The 22,437-nt window shown below is 40.4% G+C and overlaps 2 protein-coding genes across 3 annotated transcripts; both read right to left on the bottom strand.

Annotated features, from left to right (window-relative positions):
• Positions 1 to 1,567: 1,567 nt before the first annotated feature.
• LOC116480908 (gastrula zinc finger protein XlCGF17.1-like) lies at positions 1,568 to 2,909 on the bottom strand. Its single transcript, XM_032173376.1, is given in 3 exon segments — positions 1,568 to 2,030; positions 2,032 to 2,311; positions 2,543 to 2,909. Coding segments are annotated over 3 exon segments (1,020 nt in total). The 3' UTR covers positions 1,568 to 1,657.
• On the bottom strand, positions 2,299 to 22,430 carry LOC116461493 (zinc finger protein 37A-like). Of its 2 annotated transcripts, none has more exons than XM_032143273.2 (4): positions 21,651 to 22,430; positions 10,785 to 10,911; positions 10,418 to 10,513; positions 2,299 to 3,214 (listed from the first exon to the last, which is right to left on the bottom strand). In XM_032143273.2, exons 1-4 carry the CDS (start codon positions 21,684 to 21,686, stop codon positions 2,958 to 2,960), a joined length of 516 nt encoding a protein of 171 aa, XP_031999164.1. In that variant the 5' UTR covers positions 21,687 to 22,430; the 3' UTR covers positions 2,299 to 2,957. The 2 variants fall into 2 exon arrangements, with proteins under 2 accessions (XP_031999164.1, XP_031999172.1); XM_032143281.2 differs by lacking the exon at positions 2,299 to 3,214 and adding an exon at positions 3,960 to 8,453.
• Positions 22,431 to 22,437: the final 7 nt, after the last annotated feature.

Genomic DNA, 22,437 nt, shown 5'->3' with positions numbered 1-22,437 from the left:
GTGGTCCATCCTGAGCTCCCCTAAGGGTAGGTCCATTAGGCAGAAAATGCAGAGGCAACAGTATAGTTGGAGGGCAGACTAATCAAGGACAGGAGAGGCTCATGATAGGAAGGGCCATGGGGTAACACTCTTTCCCCAAAAGTGGACTCAGAGACTGAAAAGGTTATTGAATTTATTTGTGCTTTATAAAAATCTTCATACTGTACAGTTATTATTTGTATAGAATTCTATTTACAGTTATATTTCCATTAAAAAATTTAGGGTCAGAACAAAACATGACTGATTTTTTTTAAACATGACTTTCAGTATAATACTGTATCTAGAAGAAAATTTCTATTCATTATTTCCTAAATTAACACATTCCCTTTAACATAATCTTCAGATATAAGGTCTGAATTTTTGTTAATGTCTTCACATTCAAAATATCTGTTATGACTTTAACTCAATATGAATTATCTTGCTCAGTAAAATGGCATTTCTTGATATAGGCTCAACTACATTTGCTGCATTCTCTGAGTATCTTCCCTATTATTTCTTTAATATACAATGAGTAAAACTTGTGCATAAAGTTGTCAAAAGAAAAAAAACCCCACAGAATGTTGACAGTTTTTTCTAGATGTGGTTTATCTTATTTTTATTAATGGTCATTCTCTGGAAGAACATTTTCATATATCCATGTGAGTCATTAGATTATTTCCTATGTAAGTTCTTTAATAAATTCCAAATTATAGCAAAATATTTCCCCATATTCCCTACATGTATTAGTAGCATTTCTTCTACATGTATTCAGTTACTTTGTAGTTGTCTCTTACAGATTTTCAAACATTCATTACATTATTAGGAATTTCCCCTATATCTATTCTCTTATTTACTTTGGAAGATGACTTATGGTAAAAGGTTTGCCAAATTCGTTACATTCACAGGGGTCATGTCCTATTTGATTTCTCCTAAGTATTTTCAGGTATGAATTGCTTGAGAAAGATTTCTCTCATTTCTACATTTATAAGCTTTTTCCCATGTGTATCCTTGGATGTGCTATGAGAGTTTATTTCTCAGAGGGTTTCCCACACTGGTTACATTCATAGGGTTTCTCCCTTGTGTTTTCTCTGATGTACTTTGAGGCCTGAGCTGCAACTGAAGTTTTTCCCACACTGATTACATTCATAGGGTTTCTCTCCTGTGTGTGTTCTCTGAGGTTTAGTGAGATCTGACTTATGATAGAAGGACTTCCCGCATTCATTACATTTGTAAGGTTTTTCCCCTGTGTGTATTCTCTGACGTACAGTAAAGACTGATTTCTCAGAGGACTTCCCACACTCATTACATCCATAGGGCTTCTCCTGTGTGTGTTCTCTGATGTGATTTGAGGACTGAGTTGCAAATAAAGGTTTTCCCACATTCATTACAGTAATAAGATTTCTCCCCTCTGTGTGTTCTCTTATGTACTGTACAGTCTGCCTTATGGTAGGTTTTCCCACATTTTTTACACACATAGGGTTTGCCTCCTGTATGCATTCTCTGGTGTATTGTAAGGTATGAATTCCTAGAGAAGAATTTCCCACATTCCTTACATTCATAGGGCTTCTCATCTGTGTGTGTTCTCTGATGTTTGGTTAGGTCTGATTTATTGTAGAAGGTTTTTCCACATGCATTACATTTATAAGGTTTTTCCCGTGTGTATTCTCTGATGTATTGTGAGGACTGATTTCTCAGAGAAGGATTTCCCACACTCAGTACATTCATAGGGTTTCTCCTTTGTATGTGTTCTCTGATGTACTTTTAGGTCTGAGTTATGACTAAAAGTTTTCCCACACTGAATACATTCATAGGGTTTTCCCCCTAGGTGAGTCTTCTGATGTTTAGTGACATCAGACTTGTGGCAAAAGGTTTTGCTACATACCCTACATACATAGGGTTTGTCGCCTGTGTGAGTTCTCTGATGTATTGTAAGATATGAACTCCTAGAGAAAGATTTCCCACATTCATTACATTCATAGGGTTTCTCACCTGTATGTGTTTTACGATGTATTGAGAACAGAGTTGCTTATGAAGGTTTTTCCACATTGATTACATTCATAGGATTTCTCCCCTGTGTGAATTCTCTGATGTACTGTAAGATATGACTTATGATAGAAGCTTTTTCTACATTCCTTACATTCATAGGGTTTCTCTCCTATGTGAGTTCTCTGATGTATTATGAGGTGTGAATTCCTAGAAAAGCATTTCCCACATTCCTTACATTTATAGGGTTTCTCTCCTGTGTGGACTGTCTGATGTAAAGTGAGGAGAGATTTCCTAGAAAAGCATTTTTCTCATTTATTACATACATAGGGTTTCTCCCCTGTATGGATTCTTTGATGTTTGGTTAGCTTTGACTTTTCATAGAATGGTTTTCCACATTGCTCACATCCACAGACGTCTGTTCCTCTGTGTGTTCTCTGAGTTACATTAAGTACTGACTTCTCATACAAAGGTTCCCCTGATTTGTTACTTTCAAATGTTTTCTCTCTTCTGTTAGGAAAGCTTAATCTGTTAAAATTACCTACACTTTCAATATATTTATAGTATTTCACCTCCAAATGAACTCTATGTTTCAAGAAAGTGGACTTCTCAAAGGATTTTTCATATTCATTAAACTCATAAAAGTTTTCTCTTTTTTCTGACATTTTATGGACCATGAGAGTTGAATTATTACAGAACACTTCATTACATTCATTATGTACACAAGGACTCTCTCTTGTGTAAGCTTGCTTATATGTAATGAAAACTGCCTTTCCATAGAAATCCTTCTCACATTCCTTATATTCAAAAGATTGCTCTAAATTTTGAATTTTCAGATATGAAATGAAGTCCTCCTTATGACTGAGGCATTTTCCATTTTGAATAAACTCATAAAGTTTCTCTTCCATATGAGTTTTTTCATGGTTACTAGGAATAGTTTTCCATATGCACTGAGGTCATGAGGCATCTTTCTTAAAATAGTTTTTCTTACTATTAAATAAATCTGAAATGTATTGCAAACTCATACCACATAAGTCACATTTACAAGGTATTTTCATGGAAGGAAGTGGGTCTATGCTGAAATCAAACACTTTTCTTAATATGTTACCTCTCTCTATAGTCAGTGTTTTGTTGTTGATATATGGAGCTTGCCAGATATGTCTGTCCTGGATTTCCTGACAGTGTTCTAGTTGATCATCCACTTTGCAGACTTCTAGAAATAAAAAATAACCACAACTTATGAGTCTTGTGATATTTGTGATGAAATTACACTTACATACAAACGTGCTTTTATATATAGTTGACTTAGTTTCTTAGAATAAAGTAATCCAAAAAGTGTTAATCTCCTCCAGCCCTTTGGCTAGAAGAAAATAAACACAAAACCCTATAATGTGGAAAGTAGGGTGGAAATTTAGAACACACAATGGGCAATTTACAAATACGTACTTCAAAACAACACAGAGGTTACAAATAACCATAAAGCACGGTGAATATAGAATAGACACAAGTAATAACATAAAACATTAGATATAAAAATGATACTAAAAAGATATAAAATAAATAATATAAATATAAAAATGGCTAACCTAGAAATGGGACATGCAGAGAATGAGAGAGGCAAGGAAAACTAGTAGTTAACAGCGTTCTAGAAAAATATCAGAGGAGGCCAGGCATGGTGGCTCACACCTGTAATCTCAGCACTTTGGGAAGCCCAGGAGGGAGGATCACCTGAGGTTGGGAGTTCAAGACCAGCCTGACCAACATGAAGAAACCCCGTCTCTACTAAAAATGCAAAATTAGCTGGGTGTGGTGGCACATGCCTGTAATCCCAGCTACTAGGGAGGCTGGACAGGAGAATCACTTGAACCCGGGAGGCGGAGGCTGCAGTGAGCTGAGATCGCGCCATTGCACTCCAGCCTGGGCAACAAGAGCACAACTCTGTCTCAAAAAGAAAAAAAAGAAAAAGAAAAAAAGAGAAGAAAAATGTCAGAGGAATGGTTTTATTTGTATGAAACATATCAAGTTTTAAATGGTGTTCTTCTACCACGTGAACCCACAAGGCAGGGGTTGCAGTGGTTAGTGTTTCAGGTGGTAAGTGAAAAGTGAAAATATAAAATATAAAAATATTTAGAAGACAGTCTACAAAAGTAAAACAGTAATAGATACGTTTTGTTTTGAGATGGAGTCTGGCTCTGTCACCCATGCTGGAGTGCAGTGGTGCAATCTTAGCTCACTGCAACCTCTGCTTCCTGGGTTCAAGCGATTATCCTGCCTCAGCCTCCTGAGTAGCTGGGATTACAGGCACCTGCCACCATGCCCAGCTAATTTTTGTATTTTAGTAGAGACAGGGTTTCACCATGTTGGCCAGGTGGGTCTTGAACTCCTCATCTCAGATGATCCACCCCCCTCAGCCTAAGTGCTGGGATTACAGGTGTGAGCCACTGTGCCTGGCTTTTTTTTGAGATGCAGTTTTGCTCTGTCACCTAGGCTGGAGTGCAGTGGCATGATCTCAGCTCACTGCAACCTCCATCTCCCAAGTTCAAGTGATTCTCCTGCATCAGCCTCCTGATTAGCTGGGATTACAAGCATGTGCTACCACACCTGGCTAATTTTTTATATTTTTGGTAGAGATGGGGTTTCACCATGTTGGCCAGGCTGGTCTCGAACTCCTGACCTCAAATGATCCACCCACCTCAGCCTCCCAAAGTGCTGGGACTACAGGCGTGAGCCACCGCACCCATCCCAATAACAGACAGTTACGTAACATCATTAAGAAAGGATGACAGAAAGACAAAAACGAAGTAACATTATGAGGGTCATTTGTGAGAGCAGCAGGCTTATAGAATGCAACAAATAAGATAAGTGAGGAAGATTTATGATTTGTCAGTAATGATTTTAGTTTCAGTTCTTGCCAATTTGCAGGGTATCAGAACATCCTCCCAGACTCCTGACCACAGGTAAAACACTGCGTGAGTGGCCAAAGGCACTGGAAATAGAAAGGGGAAGGTCATCAGATCAAAACTTTGTATCATGGATATAGCAAGAGCTTATTATTATTTTTTGAAGATTCAATTTTATTGTTTTTCAACAGGAGATAAAACAAAATAAAAATTATCAATCCAAATGAGAGAAAACGAGGAAAAAAAGGAAAAAGAACAAATGAGCAAGGAGGAAACACTCAGCAAAATAATATGAATCCAAACATTAAAAAATTATATTAAATATATGTGGTTGAAATATCACAATTAAGAAGTAGAAGGCCAGGCGTGGTGGCTCACGCCTGTAATCCTAGCGCTTTGGAAGACTGAGGCAGGCAGATCACTTGAGATTAGGAGCTCAAGACCAGCCTGGTCAACATGGTGAAATCCTGTCTCTACTAAAAGTACAAAATTTAGCTGGAAATAGCTTGAACCCGGGAGGCAGAAGCTGCAGTGAGCTGAGACTGTGCCACTGCATTCCAGCCCAGGCAACAGAGTGAGACACCATCCCCCACAACAACAACAAAAAAAAGTAGAAGGTTTCACATAAGGTATAAAAGCAACATCCAACCGCATGCTATTTTAAGAAATTCATGGCTGGGTGCAGTGGCTCATGCCTGTAATCCCAGCACTCTGGGAGGCCGAAGTGGGCGGATCACAAGGTCAGGAGTTCAAGACCAGCCTGGACAACATAGTGAAACCTTGTCTCTACCAAAAATACAAAAAATTAGCCAGGTGTGGTGGCACGTGCCTGTAATCCCAGCTACTCGGGAGGCTGAGGCAGGAGAATTGCTTGAACCCAGGAGGCAGAGGTTGCAGTGAGCCGAAACTATGCCATTGCAATCCAGCCTGGGTGACAGAGCAAGACTCCATCTCAAGAAAAAAAAGAAAAACAAATTCACTTTAAATATAAACAGATTAAAAGTATGGAAAAAGGTAAATAAAATTAAAAGACAACTGGAAGAGCTAAATTAATATCAAAGTAGCATTTAGAACAAAGAATATTACTAGGTATAAACAGAGACATTACATAATTATTAAGTGGTTAATTCATGAAGTGGACATAAGGATCCTAATATGTACAAATTAATAATACTCCAAAATTCATAAAGCAAAAGCCAAAATAATCAAAAGGAGAAATTAAATCTAAAATTGCAACTGAAGACTTCACTGTTGTGTATCACTGACACAGAAAGTTTTTGAGTGTTAGTCCTTGACCTCATTTTCCCATTAGTCCTATGATTTTTATTGTACTAATTTGCACAGAGCAGTGATTCTTAGGAATGTATACACTGCATTTTAACATAATTCACTTTATTAGAATACTGTCATTCTTCCCACTTGTTTTTAGCCTCCACTTAATCAAATTAAATACAGTCTATAATGCCCAGGTTTTCAATAACACATTCTCACATTTGCTTTAGAATTAGTTTCTCAATTAAATTCAGAGGCTACCACCAATATTTTTACCATGCTTTTTGTTTCACTTCTTGTTTATCTGATATTCATCCTCTAATAAAAGGTCTTAGGGACGAAGGGCCCAGAATTCTTGCCTATTCAAAAAAAGGTTTCCTCTTTTTTGCTAAAGAATCGCTCTTTAACCTGGTATAAAGTTCTTAATTTGACCCACCCTAATGATTTTGTAGCAATTGCTCTACAGACTTTTATCAGTTTTGTTTAGCAAATTTTGTTATGGAAAAGGCTGAGATCAGCTGGACTTTTTTCTTATATTGATTGGCTGTCAAAATGATTATCTTTGAAATCTAGTAATATTATTAGGAATATATCACAATGTTGATCATTGTTGTTCTGCCTTCCTGAGGGATGGTTTGTCTTTTTATGTAGATTCAATTGTATCTTCTTTTCCCCAAAAAGTGTTATTGGAATATTTTCAATATTGGTTCTATTTATTTCATTTTCTACTTTGGGGAATGAACCGTATGTATAGTATATATGTGAAGTATCTTTTATACTAACTATGCAAGTAAACTTTTATTTACTTCAGTTTCTTCTTGCTTGAAAGGCTTTCCACATTTATTTCTAATCTACATTTCAGCAATGCCTATTCTTTGAGACTCCTCCAATTTGCTTTTATTTTTTTTGAGATGGAGTTTCATTCTGTTGCCCAGGCTAGAGTGCAGTGGTGATCTTGACTCACTGCAGCCTCTGCCTGCTGGGTTCAAGCTATTCTCCTGCCTCAGCCTCCTAAGTAACTGGGATTACAGGTGTGCCACCATTCCCGGCTAATTTTTTCTATTTTTAGTAGAGATGGGGTTTCACTATGTTGGCCAGGCTGGTCTCAAACTCCTGACTTCTAGTGATCCACCGGCCTTGGCCTCCCAAAGTGCAGGGATTACAGGTGTGAGCCACCGTGCCTGGCTCCAATTTGCTTTCTTTACTGGGATTCTTATTTTCTCTTCCAATTCTTTTCTCAGCCTGACATCCCAGAATGCATTTTATTAAATGAATTAAAACATTATACTGTTGCCTTAACATCCTTCTTGAACTCTCATATCATGCAGGCAATCAATTCAATTAGTCCTTTTTGAAATTCATGGTTTATTATTTGGCCCAATTATTTATCTACTTTATGTCCACTTTGATCAGGTGACATTTCATCACCTACTTTTTTTTCCTAATCTTTTCCACCTCTTTATTCTTGCAGTAGTTTTGTGGGGCATTTTATGCTGGTTCCTTTTGGATTACTCAGCTTCAAAGGACATGAGCTTTTACACTGCATCAGTTTTACTAGGTAAAAGGAACAGAGCCATGTATTAACCTAACAAGAGAGCTTCTTATGAACAAGTGTTTTGCACATATACCAAACTCAGTTTATGCATCAACCCAGATTGTCGCTCCTTTCTTGCCAGAGTAGCCTTAGTAATGGCTTACTCTATTATCACCCTCTTGTACTTTCTCTTCGTCCTAACCAGCCTTACTCCCCATTTCCTCACTTCTGTAGTAGGTCTGCCCATCCTGACCAATAGTTATCGAGTAAATTTTTATTTCAAATTGTTTGTAGGAATACAAGCTAAGATAGCATGTAAGTTTATTTCCCCACATACAGGTGTCTGTAACATTTTTTTCTGAAATGGAAACTCTCATTTCTTGCATTGTCACAGAAAAATATGACTTGTGTTTCTGTTTCCATACTTAACCCTACATCAGCTTCACAGAACCAGACTGCATTCAAAAGAGCTCCAGCTGTCCTGTGCACAGCACTGATGTTATTGCAAGAGAGATTTAAGCTTTGCACCTCAGAATATGTACTTTGTCTCTCTCAAGTATTTTACCAGTTCCTTCAAGCACCAGAAATGTTTTTGTTTCTTTTCATCTGCTGGTACATATAGCCCTCCTTAATTTTTCAGTGATTCTGGCAGCATTTCCACTTGTATTGATTTGGGGTTTCAGATATCCTCTATTGTCATGAGATGAAGTTTGTGTTGCTCTTTTTCCTTATTGCTTCTGGAGGATCTGTAGACAGAGACAATGCTGACTTTACACATCCTGCTTCAGAGAAGCTCACTTTGTCCTTGAAACACTGTCTTCACTTGGCTGCAGGATACTACATTCTTTGTTTTCCACTCATCCCCAAACTGCTTTTTCTTTCTTCTTTGCTCAGTCTCCTCACTTTCATGACTTCTGAAAGCTAATGACCCAGGGGACAGCCTCCAGTCCTACCCCAAAAGAGAGGTTATCTAATCCATCAGCTTTAAATACTAAACTTAAAAACTGTTAACTACTGCCATAAGCTGATAATTTCCAAATAAATATCTTCCTCTTGGACTTGCCCCAAACTACCTGCTTATATGCCCAAATGCTTATTCGCCATGTAAACCTGGATACTTTATAATCACCTGAAACTTTATGTGTGCAAACTAAACAATCCCTCCAAAACTGTTTCTCCTCAATATCCCCCAACTGGTACCCATTTATGCAACTGTTCTGGGTGAAATCTTTGGAGTCACTCTTGACTCCTTTCTTTCTTTCATGTTCCATATCCCACTCAATAGCAAATGTTACAGGTCCCACATTCAAAACATATTGAAAAGCCAACCACTTTTTAATTTTTTTTTTGAGACAGAGTCTTGCTCTGTCACCTAGGCTGGAGTGCAGTGGTGCAATCTCAGCTCACCTCAGCCTCTGCCCCCCGGGTTCCAGCAATTCTCCCACCACAGCCTCCTGGGTGGCTGGGATTACAGGCTCATGCTACCATGCCTGGCTAATTTTTGTATTTTTAGTAGAGACAGGGTTTCACCATGTCAGGCAGGCTGGTCTTGAACTCCTGACCTCAGGTGATCTGCCCATCTCGGCCTCCCAAAGTGCTGGGATTACAGGCGTGAGCCACTGTGCCCGGCCAAAAGCCAATCACTTTTAATAATCACCACCACTCCAAAGTGTAAGCTACTATTGCCTTTTTGCAGACTGAAATACTCTCTTGACTCATGTTCCTGCTTTCATCCCTCTGTCCCCAATAGTATTTTCTTTGCTTAACAGCCAGAGATATTCATTTCAAAGACAAATTAGCAAATGTTCCTTATTGGATCAAATCATACCAACAGCTTCTCATTTTACTCAAAATAAAATCATAGTCCTTATCATGGCCATATGGCCCTACATAATTTGGGCTCCCATTACCTCTCCAACATCAACTCATACCACTCTTGCCTCACTCATTCTTTTCAATCCACACGGATATTTGTGCTCCTCAAAGACCACACGTGCACTCCTGCCTCAGTGCCCTGCACTTGATGCTTTCCCTGCTATCAAGACCACCGCCAACTCCCACCCTTATATCATTCAAGTTCACAGCATCCAAAAGCCCACCTTTCTAAAGTTTAACACTCCATCATTCTTAACCTTCTTTAATTTCCTTACTATTTTACATGACCACTTGGCATATCTGTGCATGTGTGGTAGTGTTGTCATTTTTGTTCCTTATCTTTTTCTCCCAATCAGAAGGTAAGCTCCATGAGGTCATGGATAAAATTCAGTTCACTACTCTATTTCCAGCACCTAAAACTTGAGTGACACATCGTGGGAATGAACATATGAGTACACTGTTCTTTTTTTTTGTTTTTTTGAGACAGAGTCTCGCCCTGTCGCCCAGGCTGGAATACAGTGGTGCAATCTCAGGTCACTGCAACCTCCACCTTCCTGGTTCAAGTGATTCTCTTGCCTCTGCCTCTTGAGTAGCTGGGATTACAGGCACCTGCCATCATGCCCGGTTAATTTTTGCATTTTTGTAGACATGGGGTTTCACCATGTTGGCCAGGCTGGTCTCAAACTCTGACCTCAGGTGATCCGCCCATCTTGGCCTCCCAAAGTGCTGGGATTACAGGCATTGAGCCACTGTGCCTGGCCATGCAAACTCTTGAGAATTAAAAGAATTTATACCATGTCACTGGCATCCTTCTGCTTGATACATGCCACCTCACCTGGGTATCTCTGGCCTGGGGGCTCTTCCTTTAATATCCATGGCTGCTCTCCTTGTTCCAATTTGAAGATCACTTCTGTTTTAGGGACGCAATATCCTGTGAATGGGAAATGACATGGAAACTGGGTGAGGATAATGGACTTTAGGGCCTCTGAAAGAGGGAGAAAATGAAACTTCAAAAGCCAATTTCAACCACGTGTGGAAAAAGAAAACAACAACATTCTTTATAGCACCCCGAACAGTTCTTCTGCTTAATACCCTGAAGATCAAGTTTATTATAATTAACCTCAACAAAACTTCCACAAGTTTCAGCAACCAAGAAAATATGTACACACTAGGAGTCTACATGAAAAACAGTTCCTACCTACCCACTGAGACGAGGTGGCTATAGTTCTCTAGCATCACATCCCTGTACAGTGTCCTCTGAGCAGGGTCCAGATGCTGCCACTCCTCCTGGGTGAAGCCCACAGTCACATCCTCAAATGACAAGGATCCCTGAAACAGTACATTCCATTCAAATTTAAGCAATCAAAATTTAAAGACATAAACGCTATAAGAGAATTATTATAATGTTCACTATTCACAGTTAATCAGAAAATGTGTCATAGGATGTCTACTTTTGCACTGTACTTGGTTGGAAAAAAGAAATCATAATAGATATACCCCACCACCATGATAAGTAATTGGTGTCCCACCATGTGCCTATGTGTCACAAAGAATTCTCCTACTTTGGGGGAATATGAAGACAACTAAAACAATGTTACTGTTCTCAAGGCAAATACGATCTGATAAACACAGGCAAACATATAATCACATACTACAATAAGATGTTGCAGGTACTATAGCGAAAAGATGTAAAAAGTTATCTAAGCTTACAAAGGGGGAGAAAAGTTCTATTCCTGCTATTCGGTTGGGTTTCACTGAGGAGGTAAAGATTTGAATTCTTAAACAACTAGAGTGTTATTCATGAACCCAGGCAATAGCCTAAGAATGGATACAGCTATCACATGTAGTTAAAGGAGTAACAATAAGCACACAGAATAGTATTGCTTGAGACTCTGATAAGATAAAGAACTATAGAGGTATTCAGGGAATGTTATTGAGTAATTTTGGACTTGTTCCTATAGAATTAGGGGTATCCAAAATATTTGGACATTTTCAATCCTGGGTAACCTTCTTTTTTTTTTTTTTTTTTTTTTAAGATGGAGTTTCATTTTTGTTGCCCAGGCTGGAGTGCAATGGTGTAATCTCGGCTCACCGCAACCTCTGCCTCCTGGGTTCAAGCAATTATCCTGCCTCAGCCTCCCTAGTAGCTGGGATTACAGGAATGCGCCACCACGCCCAGCTAAGTTTGTATTTATAGTAGAGATGGGGTTGCTCCATGTTGGTCAGGCTGGTCTCGAACTCTCGACCTCAGGTGATCCACCCACCTTGGCCTCCCAAAGTGCTGGGATTACAGGCATGAGCCATCACTCCTGGCCCTATCCTGGGTAACCTTTTTATTAATTTATAAATTATAAACGTATATTGCCAATCTACGTATTAAATTTCACTCTTTTTCTTAGATTATAATATATGTAGGTAGGCATTTGAATATTTTCTTCTTTAATCCAATGGACTGTCTTATCTAGCTCAGAGATGACTGACTGCTGTGGGTAGTGGGAAGCCAATAAGTAGACACAAACCAGCAGAGAGAGAAAGAAGTACCATTCCCAGGTTAGCAACACAAACAGCTGGTAAATGTTCATGGCATACACTGAGAACTGGAAAATAGGGGAAAAAAATAGGTCAGAGTGGAAAACTGAGTGGAATAAGGCAAGAAAAGATATAAAAAGTTATAAGAATTAGAATAGAATAAAGCTATCTGTATCTGCAGATGTCATAATTCTGCATGAAGAACATGCAAAAGAATCTACAAATTATTTTAAGTAACAAGTGAATTCAGTAAGTTTTTGGATACAAGATCAATGTGTAAAAATCAAGTGGAGGCTGGGCACAGTGGCTCATGCCTGTAATCCCAGCACTTTGGGAGGCCCAGGAGGGCGGATCATGAGGTCAGGAGATGGAGACCACCCTGGCTAACACGGTGAAACCCCGTCTCTACTAAAAATACAAAAAATTAGCCGGACTTGGTGGCATGGGCCTGTGGTCCCAGCTACTTGGGAGGCTGAGGGAGGAGAATTGCTTGAACCTAGGAGGCAGAGGTTGCAGAGAGCCGAGATCGCACCACTGCACTCCAGTCCAGATGACAGAGCGATACTCCGTCTCAAAAAAATAAATAAATAAAATCAAGTGGATTTTGGCTGGGCATGGTAGTTCACACCTGTAATCCCAGCACACTGGGAGGCTGAGTGGGCAGATCACCTGAGGTCAGGAGTTTGAGACCAGCCTGACCAACATGGAGAAACCCCATCTCTACTAAAAATACAAAATTAGCTGAATGTGGTGGCACATGCCTGTAATCCCAGCTACTCGAGAGGCTGAGGCAGGAGAATCGCTTGAACGCGGGAGGCAGAAGTTGTGGTGAGCCAATATCGTGCCATTGCACTCCAGCCTGGGCAATAAGAGCAAAACTACGGCTCAAAAAAAAAAAAAAATCAAGTGGATTTCTATATACCAGCAACTAATTGTTTCAAACTACCACCTACAGTGCCATCAAAAACATGAAATAGCAGCCAGGCACGGGGGCTCACACTTGTAATCCCAGCACTCTGGGAGGCCGAGATGGGCGGATCATGAGGTCAGGAGATCGAAACCATCCTGGCTAACACGGTGAAACCCCGTCTCTACTAAAAATGCCAAAAATTAGCCGGGCGTGGTGGCGGGCGCCTGTAGTCCCAGCTACTCGGGAGGCTGAGGCGGGAGAATGGCGTGAACGCAGGAGGCAGAGTTTGCAGTGAGCCGAGATCGCACCACTGCACTCCAGCCTGGGTGACAGAGCAAGACTCCGTCTCAAAAAAAAAAAAAAAAAAGAAATACCTGAGAATAAATCTAACAAATCATTTCTAAGACAATTACACAGAAAATGATAAAGCATTCTCGAGAAAAACAAAAGAATATCTTTAAAAAAACAGAATATCTTTAAAAATAAAGGAACTAATTATATTCATGGATTGGACAACTCAATATTACAAAGTTCTCAATTTTTCCTAAATTGGCCCATAAATTCTAGGTAATCCCAATCAAAAGCTTAGCAAATATTTTTGCGGAAACCGACAAATTGATTCTCAAGCTTATATATAGAAATTCAAAGAATCAGCTCAGTGCGGTGGCTCACGCCTGCAATCCCAGCACTTTGGGAGGCCAAGCCAGGCAGATCACAAGGTCGGGAGTTCGAGACCAGCCTGGTCAACATGGTGAAACCCCATCTCTACCAAAAATACAAAAATTAGCTGGGCATGGTGGTATGCACCTGTAGTCCCAGCTACTCGGGAGACTGAGGCAGAATTGCTTGAATCCTGGAGGCAGAGGCTGCAGTGAGCTGAGATCATGCCACTGCACTCCAACCTGGCAACAGGTCTCAAAAAGAAAAAAAAAAAGTTCAAAGAACCAAGAATGTTCCCAACATCATAAAATTAAGGCAAAAGGCCGGGAGTGGTGGCTTACGCCTGTTAATCCCAGCAAATCTGGGAGGCCAGGGCAGGAGAATCACTTGAACCCGGGAGGTGGAGGTTGCAGTGAGCTAAGGCTGTGCCACTGCACTCCAGCCTGGCCAACAGAGCTAGACTGTGTCTCAAAAAAATAAATAAATAAAAATGGAGGCAACATTTTTAAAACTAAAAAAAAAATTTTTTTAAACCACCAAGAATGGCCAAGGCAGTCTTAGAGAAGAACAAAAAAATGTGTGAACTCACACTAATTGTGGTTGTCAGAATTCTGAGATAAGGTTCAATGACTTACATCATTATATAATCTCCTCCCACTAGTGTGAGAATTTGTGGCTCCAGCAAAGATTATATTACATTATATGGCAAATGGATTTTGCAGTTATAATTAAGATACCTTAATCAGTTTATTTTGAGTTGATCAAAAGAAAGATTGTCTTGGTGGGCCTTACCCAATCAGGTGAGTCCTTAAAAAGAAGGTAAAGTGGCCACGCGTGGTGGCTCACGCCTGTAATCCCAGCACTTTGGGGGACCAAGACGGGTGGATCACGAGGTCAGGGGTTCAAGACCAGCCTGGCCAACATGGCCAAACCACGTCTCTACTAAAAATACAAAAATTAGCTGGCCATGGTGGCGCATGCCTGTAATTCCAGCTACTCAGGAGGCTGAGGCACGGGAATAGCTTGAACCTGGGAGGCGGAGGTTGCAGTGAGCAGAGATCGCGCCACTGCACTCCAGCCTGGGTGACCAAGTGAGACTCTGTCTCAAGAAAAGAAGGTAAAGTATCAGAGAAGAGTCCCTACTGGCCTCTAAGAAGAAGCAAACCATTATGGGTTCTCATTTATGGGAAATGAATTCTGCCACATGTGTATGGGGGACTCTGAGCCTCCATTAAGATTAGGTGTCTCAGGCAATATCTTGGTTGCGGCCTTATGCCTGAGCACAGGACCTAACTAGCCCATTCCCAGACTCCTGATCCATGGAACCTGAGGTAATAAATTTGTGTTGTTTTGTGGCAAACTTTGTGGTAACTTATAAAGAAGCATTAGAAAACTAACACACTAGTGGATATAAGAATTTATTATAGAGTAATTTAAGACAGTATTGGTGAAAGAATACATTGAAACACCAATAGAAAAAAAATATGGTCTAGAAACAGACCTTCAAACATGGATACCTGATTTATTTTTAAAAGTTTCACAGCTGAGCAGTGAGGAAAAGGATAGTCTCAATAAACTATGCTGATTAAATGGGTTTAAATATAGGGAAAACTTGACTTCAATCTCACACAATATGTGACAATCAATTCCAGATGAATTGTAGGTTAAAATGTGATGAGTAAAAACAACAGAACTTCAAAAACATAACATGAAACTATATTCACAAGCAAAGTTTTTTTAAAGCAAGAAACAAAAGTACTAACCGTAAAGGAGAAGACTGAAATAAACTGGACCACATTAAGAATGTCAATTAATCAAAAGACACAATTAATGCAAAAAAATGCAAATCAGAAGAAAATATTGACAACATATCGAACTTTTAAAGGGACTATACCCAGAATATATAAAATACTTCTAAAATCAATACAAGCAAGACAACCTAATAGAAAAATGGGGGAAAAGCTCTGAACAGTCATTTCACAAAAGATAACACTAACATGGCCAATAAACATGCTAAAAGTGCTCACCCTAAATAGTCAACCATTGGGAAAGATTATTGGGAAGAGGATGTTCACATAGTCTCCATATTCCACCCAAAGATTATTAGTTTAAAAAAAGGAAAAGAAAGTCTGCTTTTCAAATGGAGATATTTGGTACCATTACAAATAGTGGTACAAAGAGATCATATAAAAAGTACATAATAAACTGGCATAAGATAAATGTATAGGCCGGGCGTGGTGGCTCATGGTTGTAATCCTAGCGTTTTGGGAGGCCAAGGTGGGCAGATCACGAGGTAAGGAATTCGAGGCCAGCCTGGCCAACACAGTGAAACCCTGTCTCTACTAAAAATACAAAAATTAGCTGGGCATGGTGGCAGGAGCCCGTAACCCCAGCTATTCGGGAGGCTGAGGCACAAGAATCACTTGAACTCGGGAGGTGGAGTTTGCAGTGAGCCGAGATCGTGCCACTGCACTCCAGCCTGGGCGACAGAGCTAGACTCATTCTCAAGGAAAAAAAAAAAAAAAAAAAAAAAGAAAAGAAAAATGTATAATCTGAATCTAATTGTGAGGAAAAACAAATCAGTCAAATACAGATGTGCAGGCATTCTACAACAGTGCTTCTAAGCATGGTTGCATATCACCTGGGTATAGGAATATTTAAAGAGCTTCAAATGATTCTAAAGAGCAGTTAAATTCAAGAATAACTGTTCAACAAGACTCCTGACCAGGACTTATTTTAAATGTCCATTACTATGAAGGAATTAAAAAAACATCTTTGATTGGCTCTTGGGCCCAGCAAAGCTACAGAGGACATTTTTGGGGAAAACGGAAATTTGTTTTGTCTTTTGAGACGGTAGCTCATTCTGTCACTCACACTGGAGTGCAGTGGCACGATCACAGCTCACTGCAGCCTTGACCTCCCGGGTTCAAGTGATCCTTCTGCCTAAGCTTCTTGGGTAGCTGGGACTAAAGGTGCACACCGCCATGTCCAGCTAATTTTTAAAAATTTTTTGTAACATGGAGTCCCATTATGTTACTCAAGGCTGTCTTGTACTCCTGGGCTCAAGCAATCCTCCCACCTTTGCTCCACAAAGTGTTGGGATTATAGGCATGAGTCACTGTGTCTGGCCTGGAAAAATTACGTATAGATAAAGACAGAGAGAGAACATGTGCAAGAATACTTAAAACTGTTGAATCTAGGTAAACTGGTGTTTATTGTCCTTTTTTTTTTTTTTTTTTTTGAGACCATAGGTATCTGTAACTTACATGACAAAGAAAAGGCAAAGCGTTCCTAAAAATACAGAAGGAAAGGCCAGGTGCGGTGGCTCACACCTGTAATACCAGTGCTTTGGGAGGCCGAGACAGGCGGATCACCTGAGGTCAAGAGTTCGAGACCAGCCTGGTCAACATGGCGAAACCCTGTCTCTACTAAACATACAAAAATTGGCCAGGCACAGTGGCTCACGCCTGTAATCCCAGCACTTTGAGAGGCTAAGGCGGGTGGATCATGAGGTCAGGAGTTCATGATCATCCTGGCCAACATAGTGAATCCCCATCTCTACTAAAAATGCAAAAAAAATTAGCCGGGCATGGTGACAGGAGCCTGTAGTCCCAGCTACTCACGAGGCTGAGGCAGGAGAATCACTTGAACCTGGGAAGCAGAGGCTGCAGCGAGCTGAAATCGTGCCACTGCACTCCAGCCTGGGTGACACAGCGAGACTCTGTCTTAAAAATAAATAAATAAATAAATAAATAAATATACAAAAATTAGCCCGGGGGTGATAGCAGGTGCCTGTAATCCCAGCTACTTGGGAGGCTGGGGCAGGAGAATCACTCGAACCCAGGAGGCAGAGGTTGCAGTGAGCCAAGATCACACCACCGCACTCCAGCCTGGGCGATACAAGAAGACTCCATCTCAAAAAAAAAAAAAGATTACCCTTTAAAGTAAAAAATAAAATAAAATGTAAGTAAAAATTGCATTGAACCATTCACTCCTATCAGACTGGCAGAAAACCAAAAGAATAACACATACACTTAGTTTGGTTTGCTACAGGTATAAAAGCATACTCATATCCTGCTCGTGATAATACAAAATAAGCAGCCACTATGAAGTGAAATATGGCAGTATTCAGTTACATTATATATATATGAATTTACCACTAGACCTAGAAATCCCACTTCTAAGAATCTACCACAAAGACACATTAGCCAAAAATTGAAAAGATGGGGCCGGGCGTGGCTGCTCACACCTGTAATCCTAGCACTTTGGGAGGCCGAGGCAGGTGGATCACCTGAGGTCAGGAGTTCAAGACCAGTCTAACTAATATGGTAAAACCCCGTCTCTACTAAAAATACAAAAAAAAGTTAGCCAGATGTGGTGGTGGGCACCTGTAATGCCAGCTACTCAGGGGGCTGAGACAGGGAGAACCTCTTGAACCCAGGAGGTGGAGGTTACAGTAAGCCAAGATCATGCCATTGCACTCCAGCCTGGGCAACAGAGCAAGAATCCGTCTCCACAAAAAAAAAAAAAAAAAAAAAAAAAAAAAAATTGAAAAGATGTAGGCACAAAGCTAAAGCAGCATTTAAATTTGCAAAAGACTGGAAACAACCCAAATGTTGATTAGCAAACAACTGGTTGAATGTATGTCGTACACTCATACTACAGAGTGCTAAGCGACTGAAACAAGACCTGAGGAAGACCTGCATATCCCACTGCAGAGTGAACTCCAGGTTCTATTATATGACCAAACAAAGTCTGAGAAAATCAAGTATAATGTGGCAGCTTCTATATACAAAAGGAAAATATGTGTATTCACATACAGATCTGCTTATATTAAAAGTAACAATAAAAAGATAAGTCATAAAACAAAATGAATCATTCTTCATAAGGTGAGGAAAGGAACAAGGAACCAGATGGAGGGAAAGGGATGAATCTCAGACTGATCTCTGAATATACTTTGCTTTACAGATTTGTCTTTGGAAACATTTAAATATTTTTCATAATTATAAAAAATGATTCTCAAAATAAAAACTCTAAAAACAAACAGCAATGAAACAAATAAATCTAATTATATCTAAGTTGATGCCGTACCACTCAGAGAATTATTTCTGCTAAATTTAAAACAAAGGAATCTAACTGTATGTCGCAATGGGGCTGTGCCCTAAGGACAAAAGAACTGCAAAATAAATCTTAAACTGGTTTCAAAAATATTTTGTTAACAATAATATTGGTATTGTTATTTTGGTATATTATGCTTTACAGGATAAAGCAAATAAACATGTTAATGCCCTTTGGAATATAGATTTTCAAATTAAGAAAAAAGGCTAGGTATGGTGGCTCACAACTATAACCCCGGCACTTTGGGAGGCCAAGGCGAGTGGATCACTTGAGGTCAGGAATTGGAGACCAGCCTGGCCAACATGGCAAAACCCCCTCTCTTCTAAAAATACAAAAATTGGCTGTAATCCTAGCACTTTGTGAGGCCAAGGCAGGTGGATCACTTGAGATCAGGAGTTTGAAATCAGCCTGGCCAAAATGGTGAAACCCCATCTCTACTAAAAAAAAAAAAAAAAAAAAAAAAATTAAAATTAGCCAGGTGTGGTGGTGGGCACCTGTAATCCCAGCTACTTGGGAGGCTGAGGCAGGACAATCGCCTGAACCCAGGAGGCAGAGGTTGCAGTGAGTTGAGATAGCACCATTGTACTCAAGCCTGGGCAACAAGAGTGAAACTCCGTCTTGGGGGAAAAAAAAAATTAGCAGGGCATGGTAGCAGGTGCCTGTAATCCCAGCTACTCAGGAGGCTGAGGCAGCAGAATTGCTTGAACCCAGGAGGCAGAGGTTGCTGTGAGCCAAGATGGCGCCACTGCACTCCAGGCTGGGTGACAGAGTGAGACTCCACCTCAAAAAATAATAATAATAATAATAAGCTGGGCACAGTGGCTCACGCCTGTAATCCCAGCACTTTCGGAGGCCGAGGCAGGCAGATCACCTGAAGTCGGGAATTCGAGATCAGCCTGACCAACATGGAGAAACCCCATCTCTACTAAAAATACAAAATTAGCCGGGCATGGTGGCACATGCTTGTAATCCCAGCTACTCGGGAGGCTGAGGCAGGAGAATTGCTTGAACCAGGGAGGCGGAGGTTGCAGTGAGCAGAGATTGTGCTATTGCACTCCAGCTTGGGCAATAAGAGCGAAACTCTGTCTCATAAAAAAAGAAAAATAACACAAAGATTACTATAAAGTATTTCAAATTTATAAATTAGTAAGAAATATAGAACAAAATCAATAGAAAAGTACATAACGTATATCAACAAAAGAAAACTGAAAGGCTCAACCCTACGATCAGAGAAATTCAAATCAAAACAATGAGGTTTTCTTTATCCATCAGATTGGCCACAATTTTAAAATATGACTATATTAATTGCTAGGAAGAAGATAAAGAAAATGGTACTCTCTGCCAGGCGCAGTGGCTCACGCCTGTAATCCCAGCACTTTGGGAGGCTGAGGCGGGCGGATCACAAGGTCAGGAGATAGAGACCATCCTGCAAACATGGTGAAACCCCGTCTCTATTAAAAATACAAAAAATTAGCTGGGCATGGTGGCGGGCGCCTGTAGTCCCAGCTACCCGGGAGGCTGAGGTAGGAGAATGGCATGAACCTGGGAGGAAGAGCTTGCAGTGAGCGGAGATTACGCCACTGCACTCCAGCCTGGGTGACAGAGTGAGACTCCGTCTCAAAAAAAAAATAGAGAAAATGGTACTCTCATAAACGGCTGTGGTATGGTAACTTGGCAGACAAACTGGTAGCACCAAGTAACTCTGGAAATCCTTTCTCGCTCTGTTGCCCAGGCTGGACTGCAGTGGCTCAATCATAACTCACCGCAGCCTTGAACTGCTGGGCTCAAGCAGTCCTCTTGCCTCAGACTCCTGATAAGCTGGGACTAGAAGTATGCACCACCATGCCCAGGTAATTAAAAAGATGTTTTTGTAGAGACAGGGTCTCCCTATGTTACCCAGGCTGGTCAAAAACTCCTGGGCTCAAGCAGTCCTCCCACTTTGGCCTCTCAAAGTGCTGGGATTACAGGTGTGAGCCACTGTGCCCAGCCTGGAAATCCTTTCTCTTTATGCAGACAAAGTAAAGGATGTTTACTGAAGTATTACACACAATAAGGAAAAACGGAAATGACCTAAATGCCTTTCAATGAAAAAATGGATAGGTGCAGTATGGTCTCAGAATATATGGAATAAAAAGGAATAAACTAATCAACTTGGATAGATCTTCAGTGCAATATTAATTTTTTTTACAAGCTGCAGTAACATATATACCAAATGAGATGGGCTATATAATTCTAAAAAACATATAAACAAAAATATATACTCTTCCATGATACAAACATACATCTCCATGTACTTATACAAAGAGAGTAAGAAGCCAATGCATGTATGTAAATAGGATGGAACAGGGAGTCAAGGATCAAAACGCAGATGTGGTGGGCTGAACAATGGCCCCACAGATATCCACGTCCTAATCCCTGGAACCTGTGACTATGACCATAAATGGCAAAAAGGACTTTGCAGATGTGATTACGAAACTTGAAAAGGGGAGATTGTCCTGGATTATCCAGGTGGGCCATAAATGTAATCACGTGTCTTTATAGGGAGTCAGAGGGACATCTGACTATAGATAAGAAGGCATTTTACAGACAAAGGCTGACTGAAGTCATCACGTGCTTTGAAAATGGAAGGGGCCATGATAACCTGAAATAGGCAAGACAACAGATTCTCCCTTCCCAGCCTCTAGAAGTTACCAGTCCCGCCACCACCTTGATTTTAGCCATATAAGACTAATTTCAGACTCCTGATTTCCAGAACTCTAAGATAATAAATGTGTGGTTTACACTACTACACTCGTGATAATTTGTTTCATTCAGAAACAGGAAACCAATACATGGGGGATATGTTATTTACCATGAGGCTGAAAAGATTCCTTGAATGAGATGTCATTAGAAGGAAGGTAAGAGAAGAGGGTGGTGTGGTGCCACAGGAACCAGCAGCACAGGCTGTGCAGAAAACAGGCAGTAGGGTCAGGTGCTGCAGAAAGGTCAACTAACTCAAAACCTGCAAAATACTGGTGACAGACTGCAGTCTGGGAAAATGGCAGAGAGGGGAACTCCTAGGGACCATCCCTCCACAGAAATATGGGAAAAAAAAGTCAGAGCAGCTTTATTAGAATTCTGGAATATAGATAAAGGTTTATAGCAACTAAGCAAATCTTAATCAGGAGAATGGCAGCTGAAACCTGGTAGGAAAGATCTATGTTGTTTTAACTCACCTTCGCCCCATGCCCCTCACAAGCTGTATGAGTTTGCTAGCGCTGTCATAATAAAGTACCAGAGACTGGGCAGCTTGAATGACAGAAATGTATTTTCTCACAGTCTGGAGGCTAGAAGTCCAAAGTCACAGTGTCAGGAGAGCTGCTTCCTTCTGAAAGCTCTGAAGGAAGGTTCATAACACTAGCATTCTCTCCTTGGCTGGTAAACAGCCACCTTCCCCGTGTCTTCACATGGTCTTCTTTCTGTACATCTCTCTGTGTCCAAATTTCCCTTTTAAAAGGACACCAGTTGATATGGTTTGAATTTGTGTCCCCACCCAAATCTCATGTCAAACTGTAATCTCCAATGTCGAAAGAAGGGGCTGGAGGGAGATGACTGGATCATGAAGGCAGATTTCCCGCTTGCTGTTCTCATGATAGTGA

Source organism: Hylobates moloch, unplaced genomic scaffold, assembly GCF_009828535.3.
Source record: "Hylobates moloch isolate HMO894 unplaced genomic scaffold, HMol_V3 SCAFFOLD_3, whole genome shotgun sequence".
NCBI lineage: Eukaryota > Metazoa > Chordata > Mammalia > Primates > Hylobatidae > Hylobates > Hylobates moloch.
This window is presented reverse-complemented; position numbering and strand designations above follow the sequence as displayed.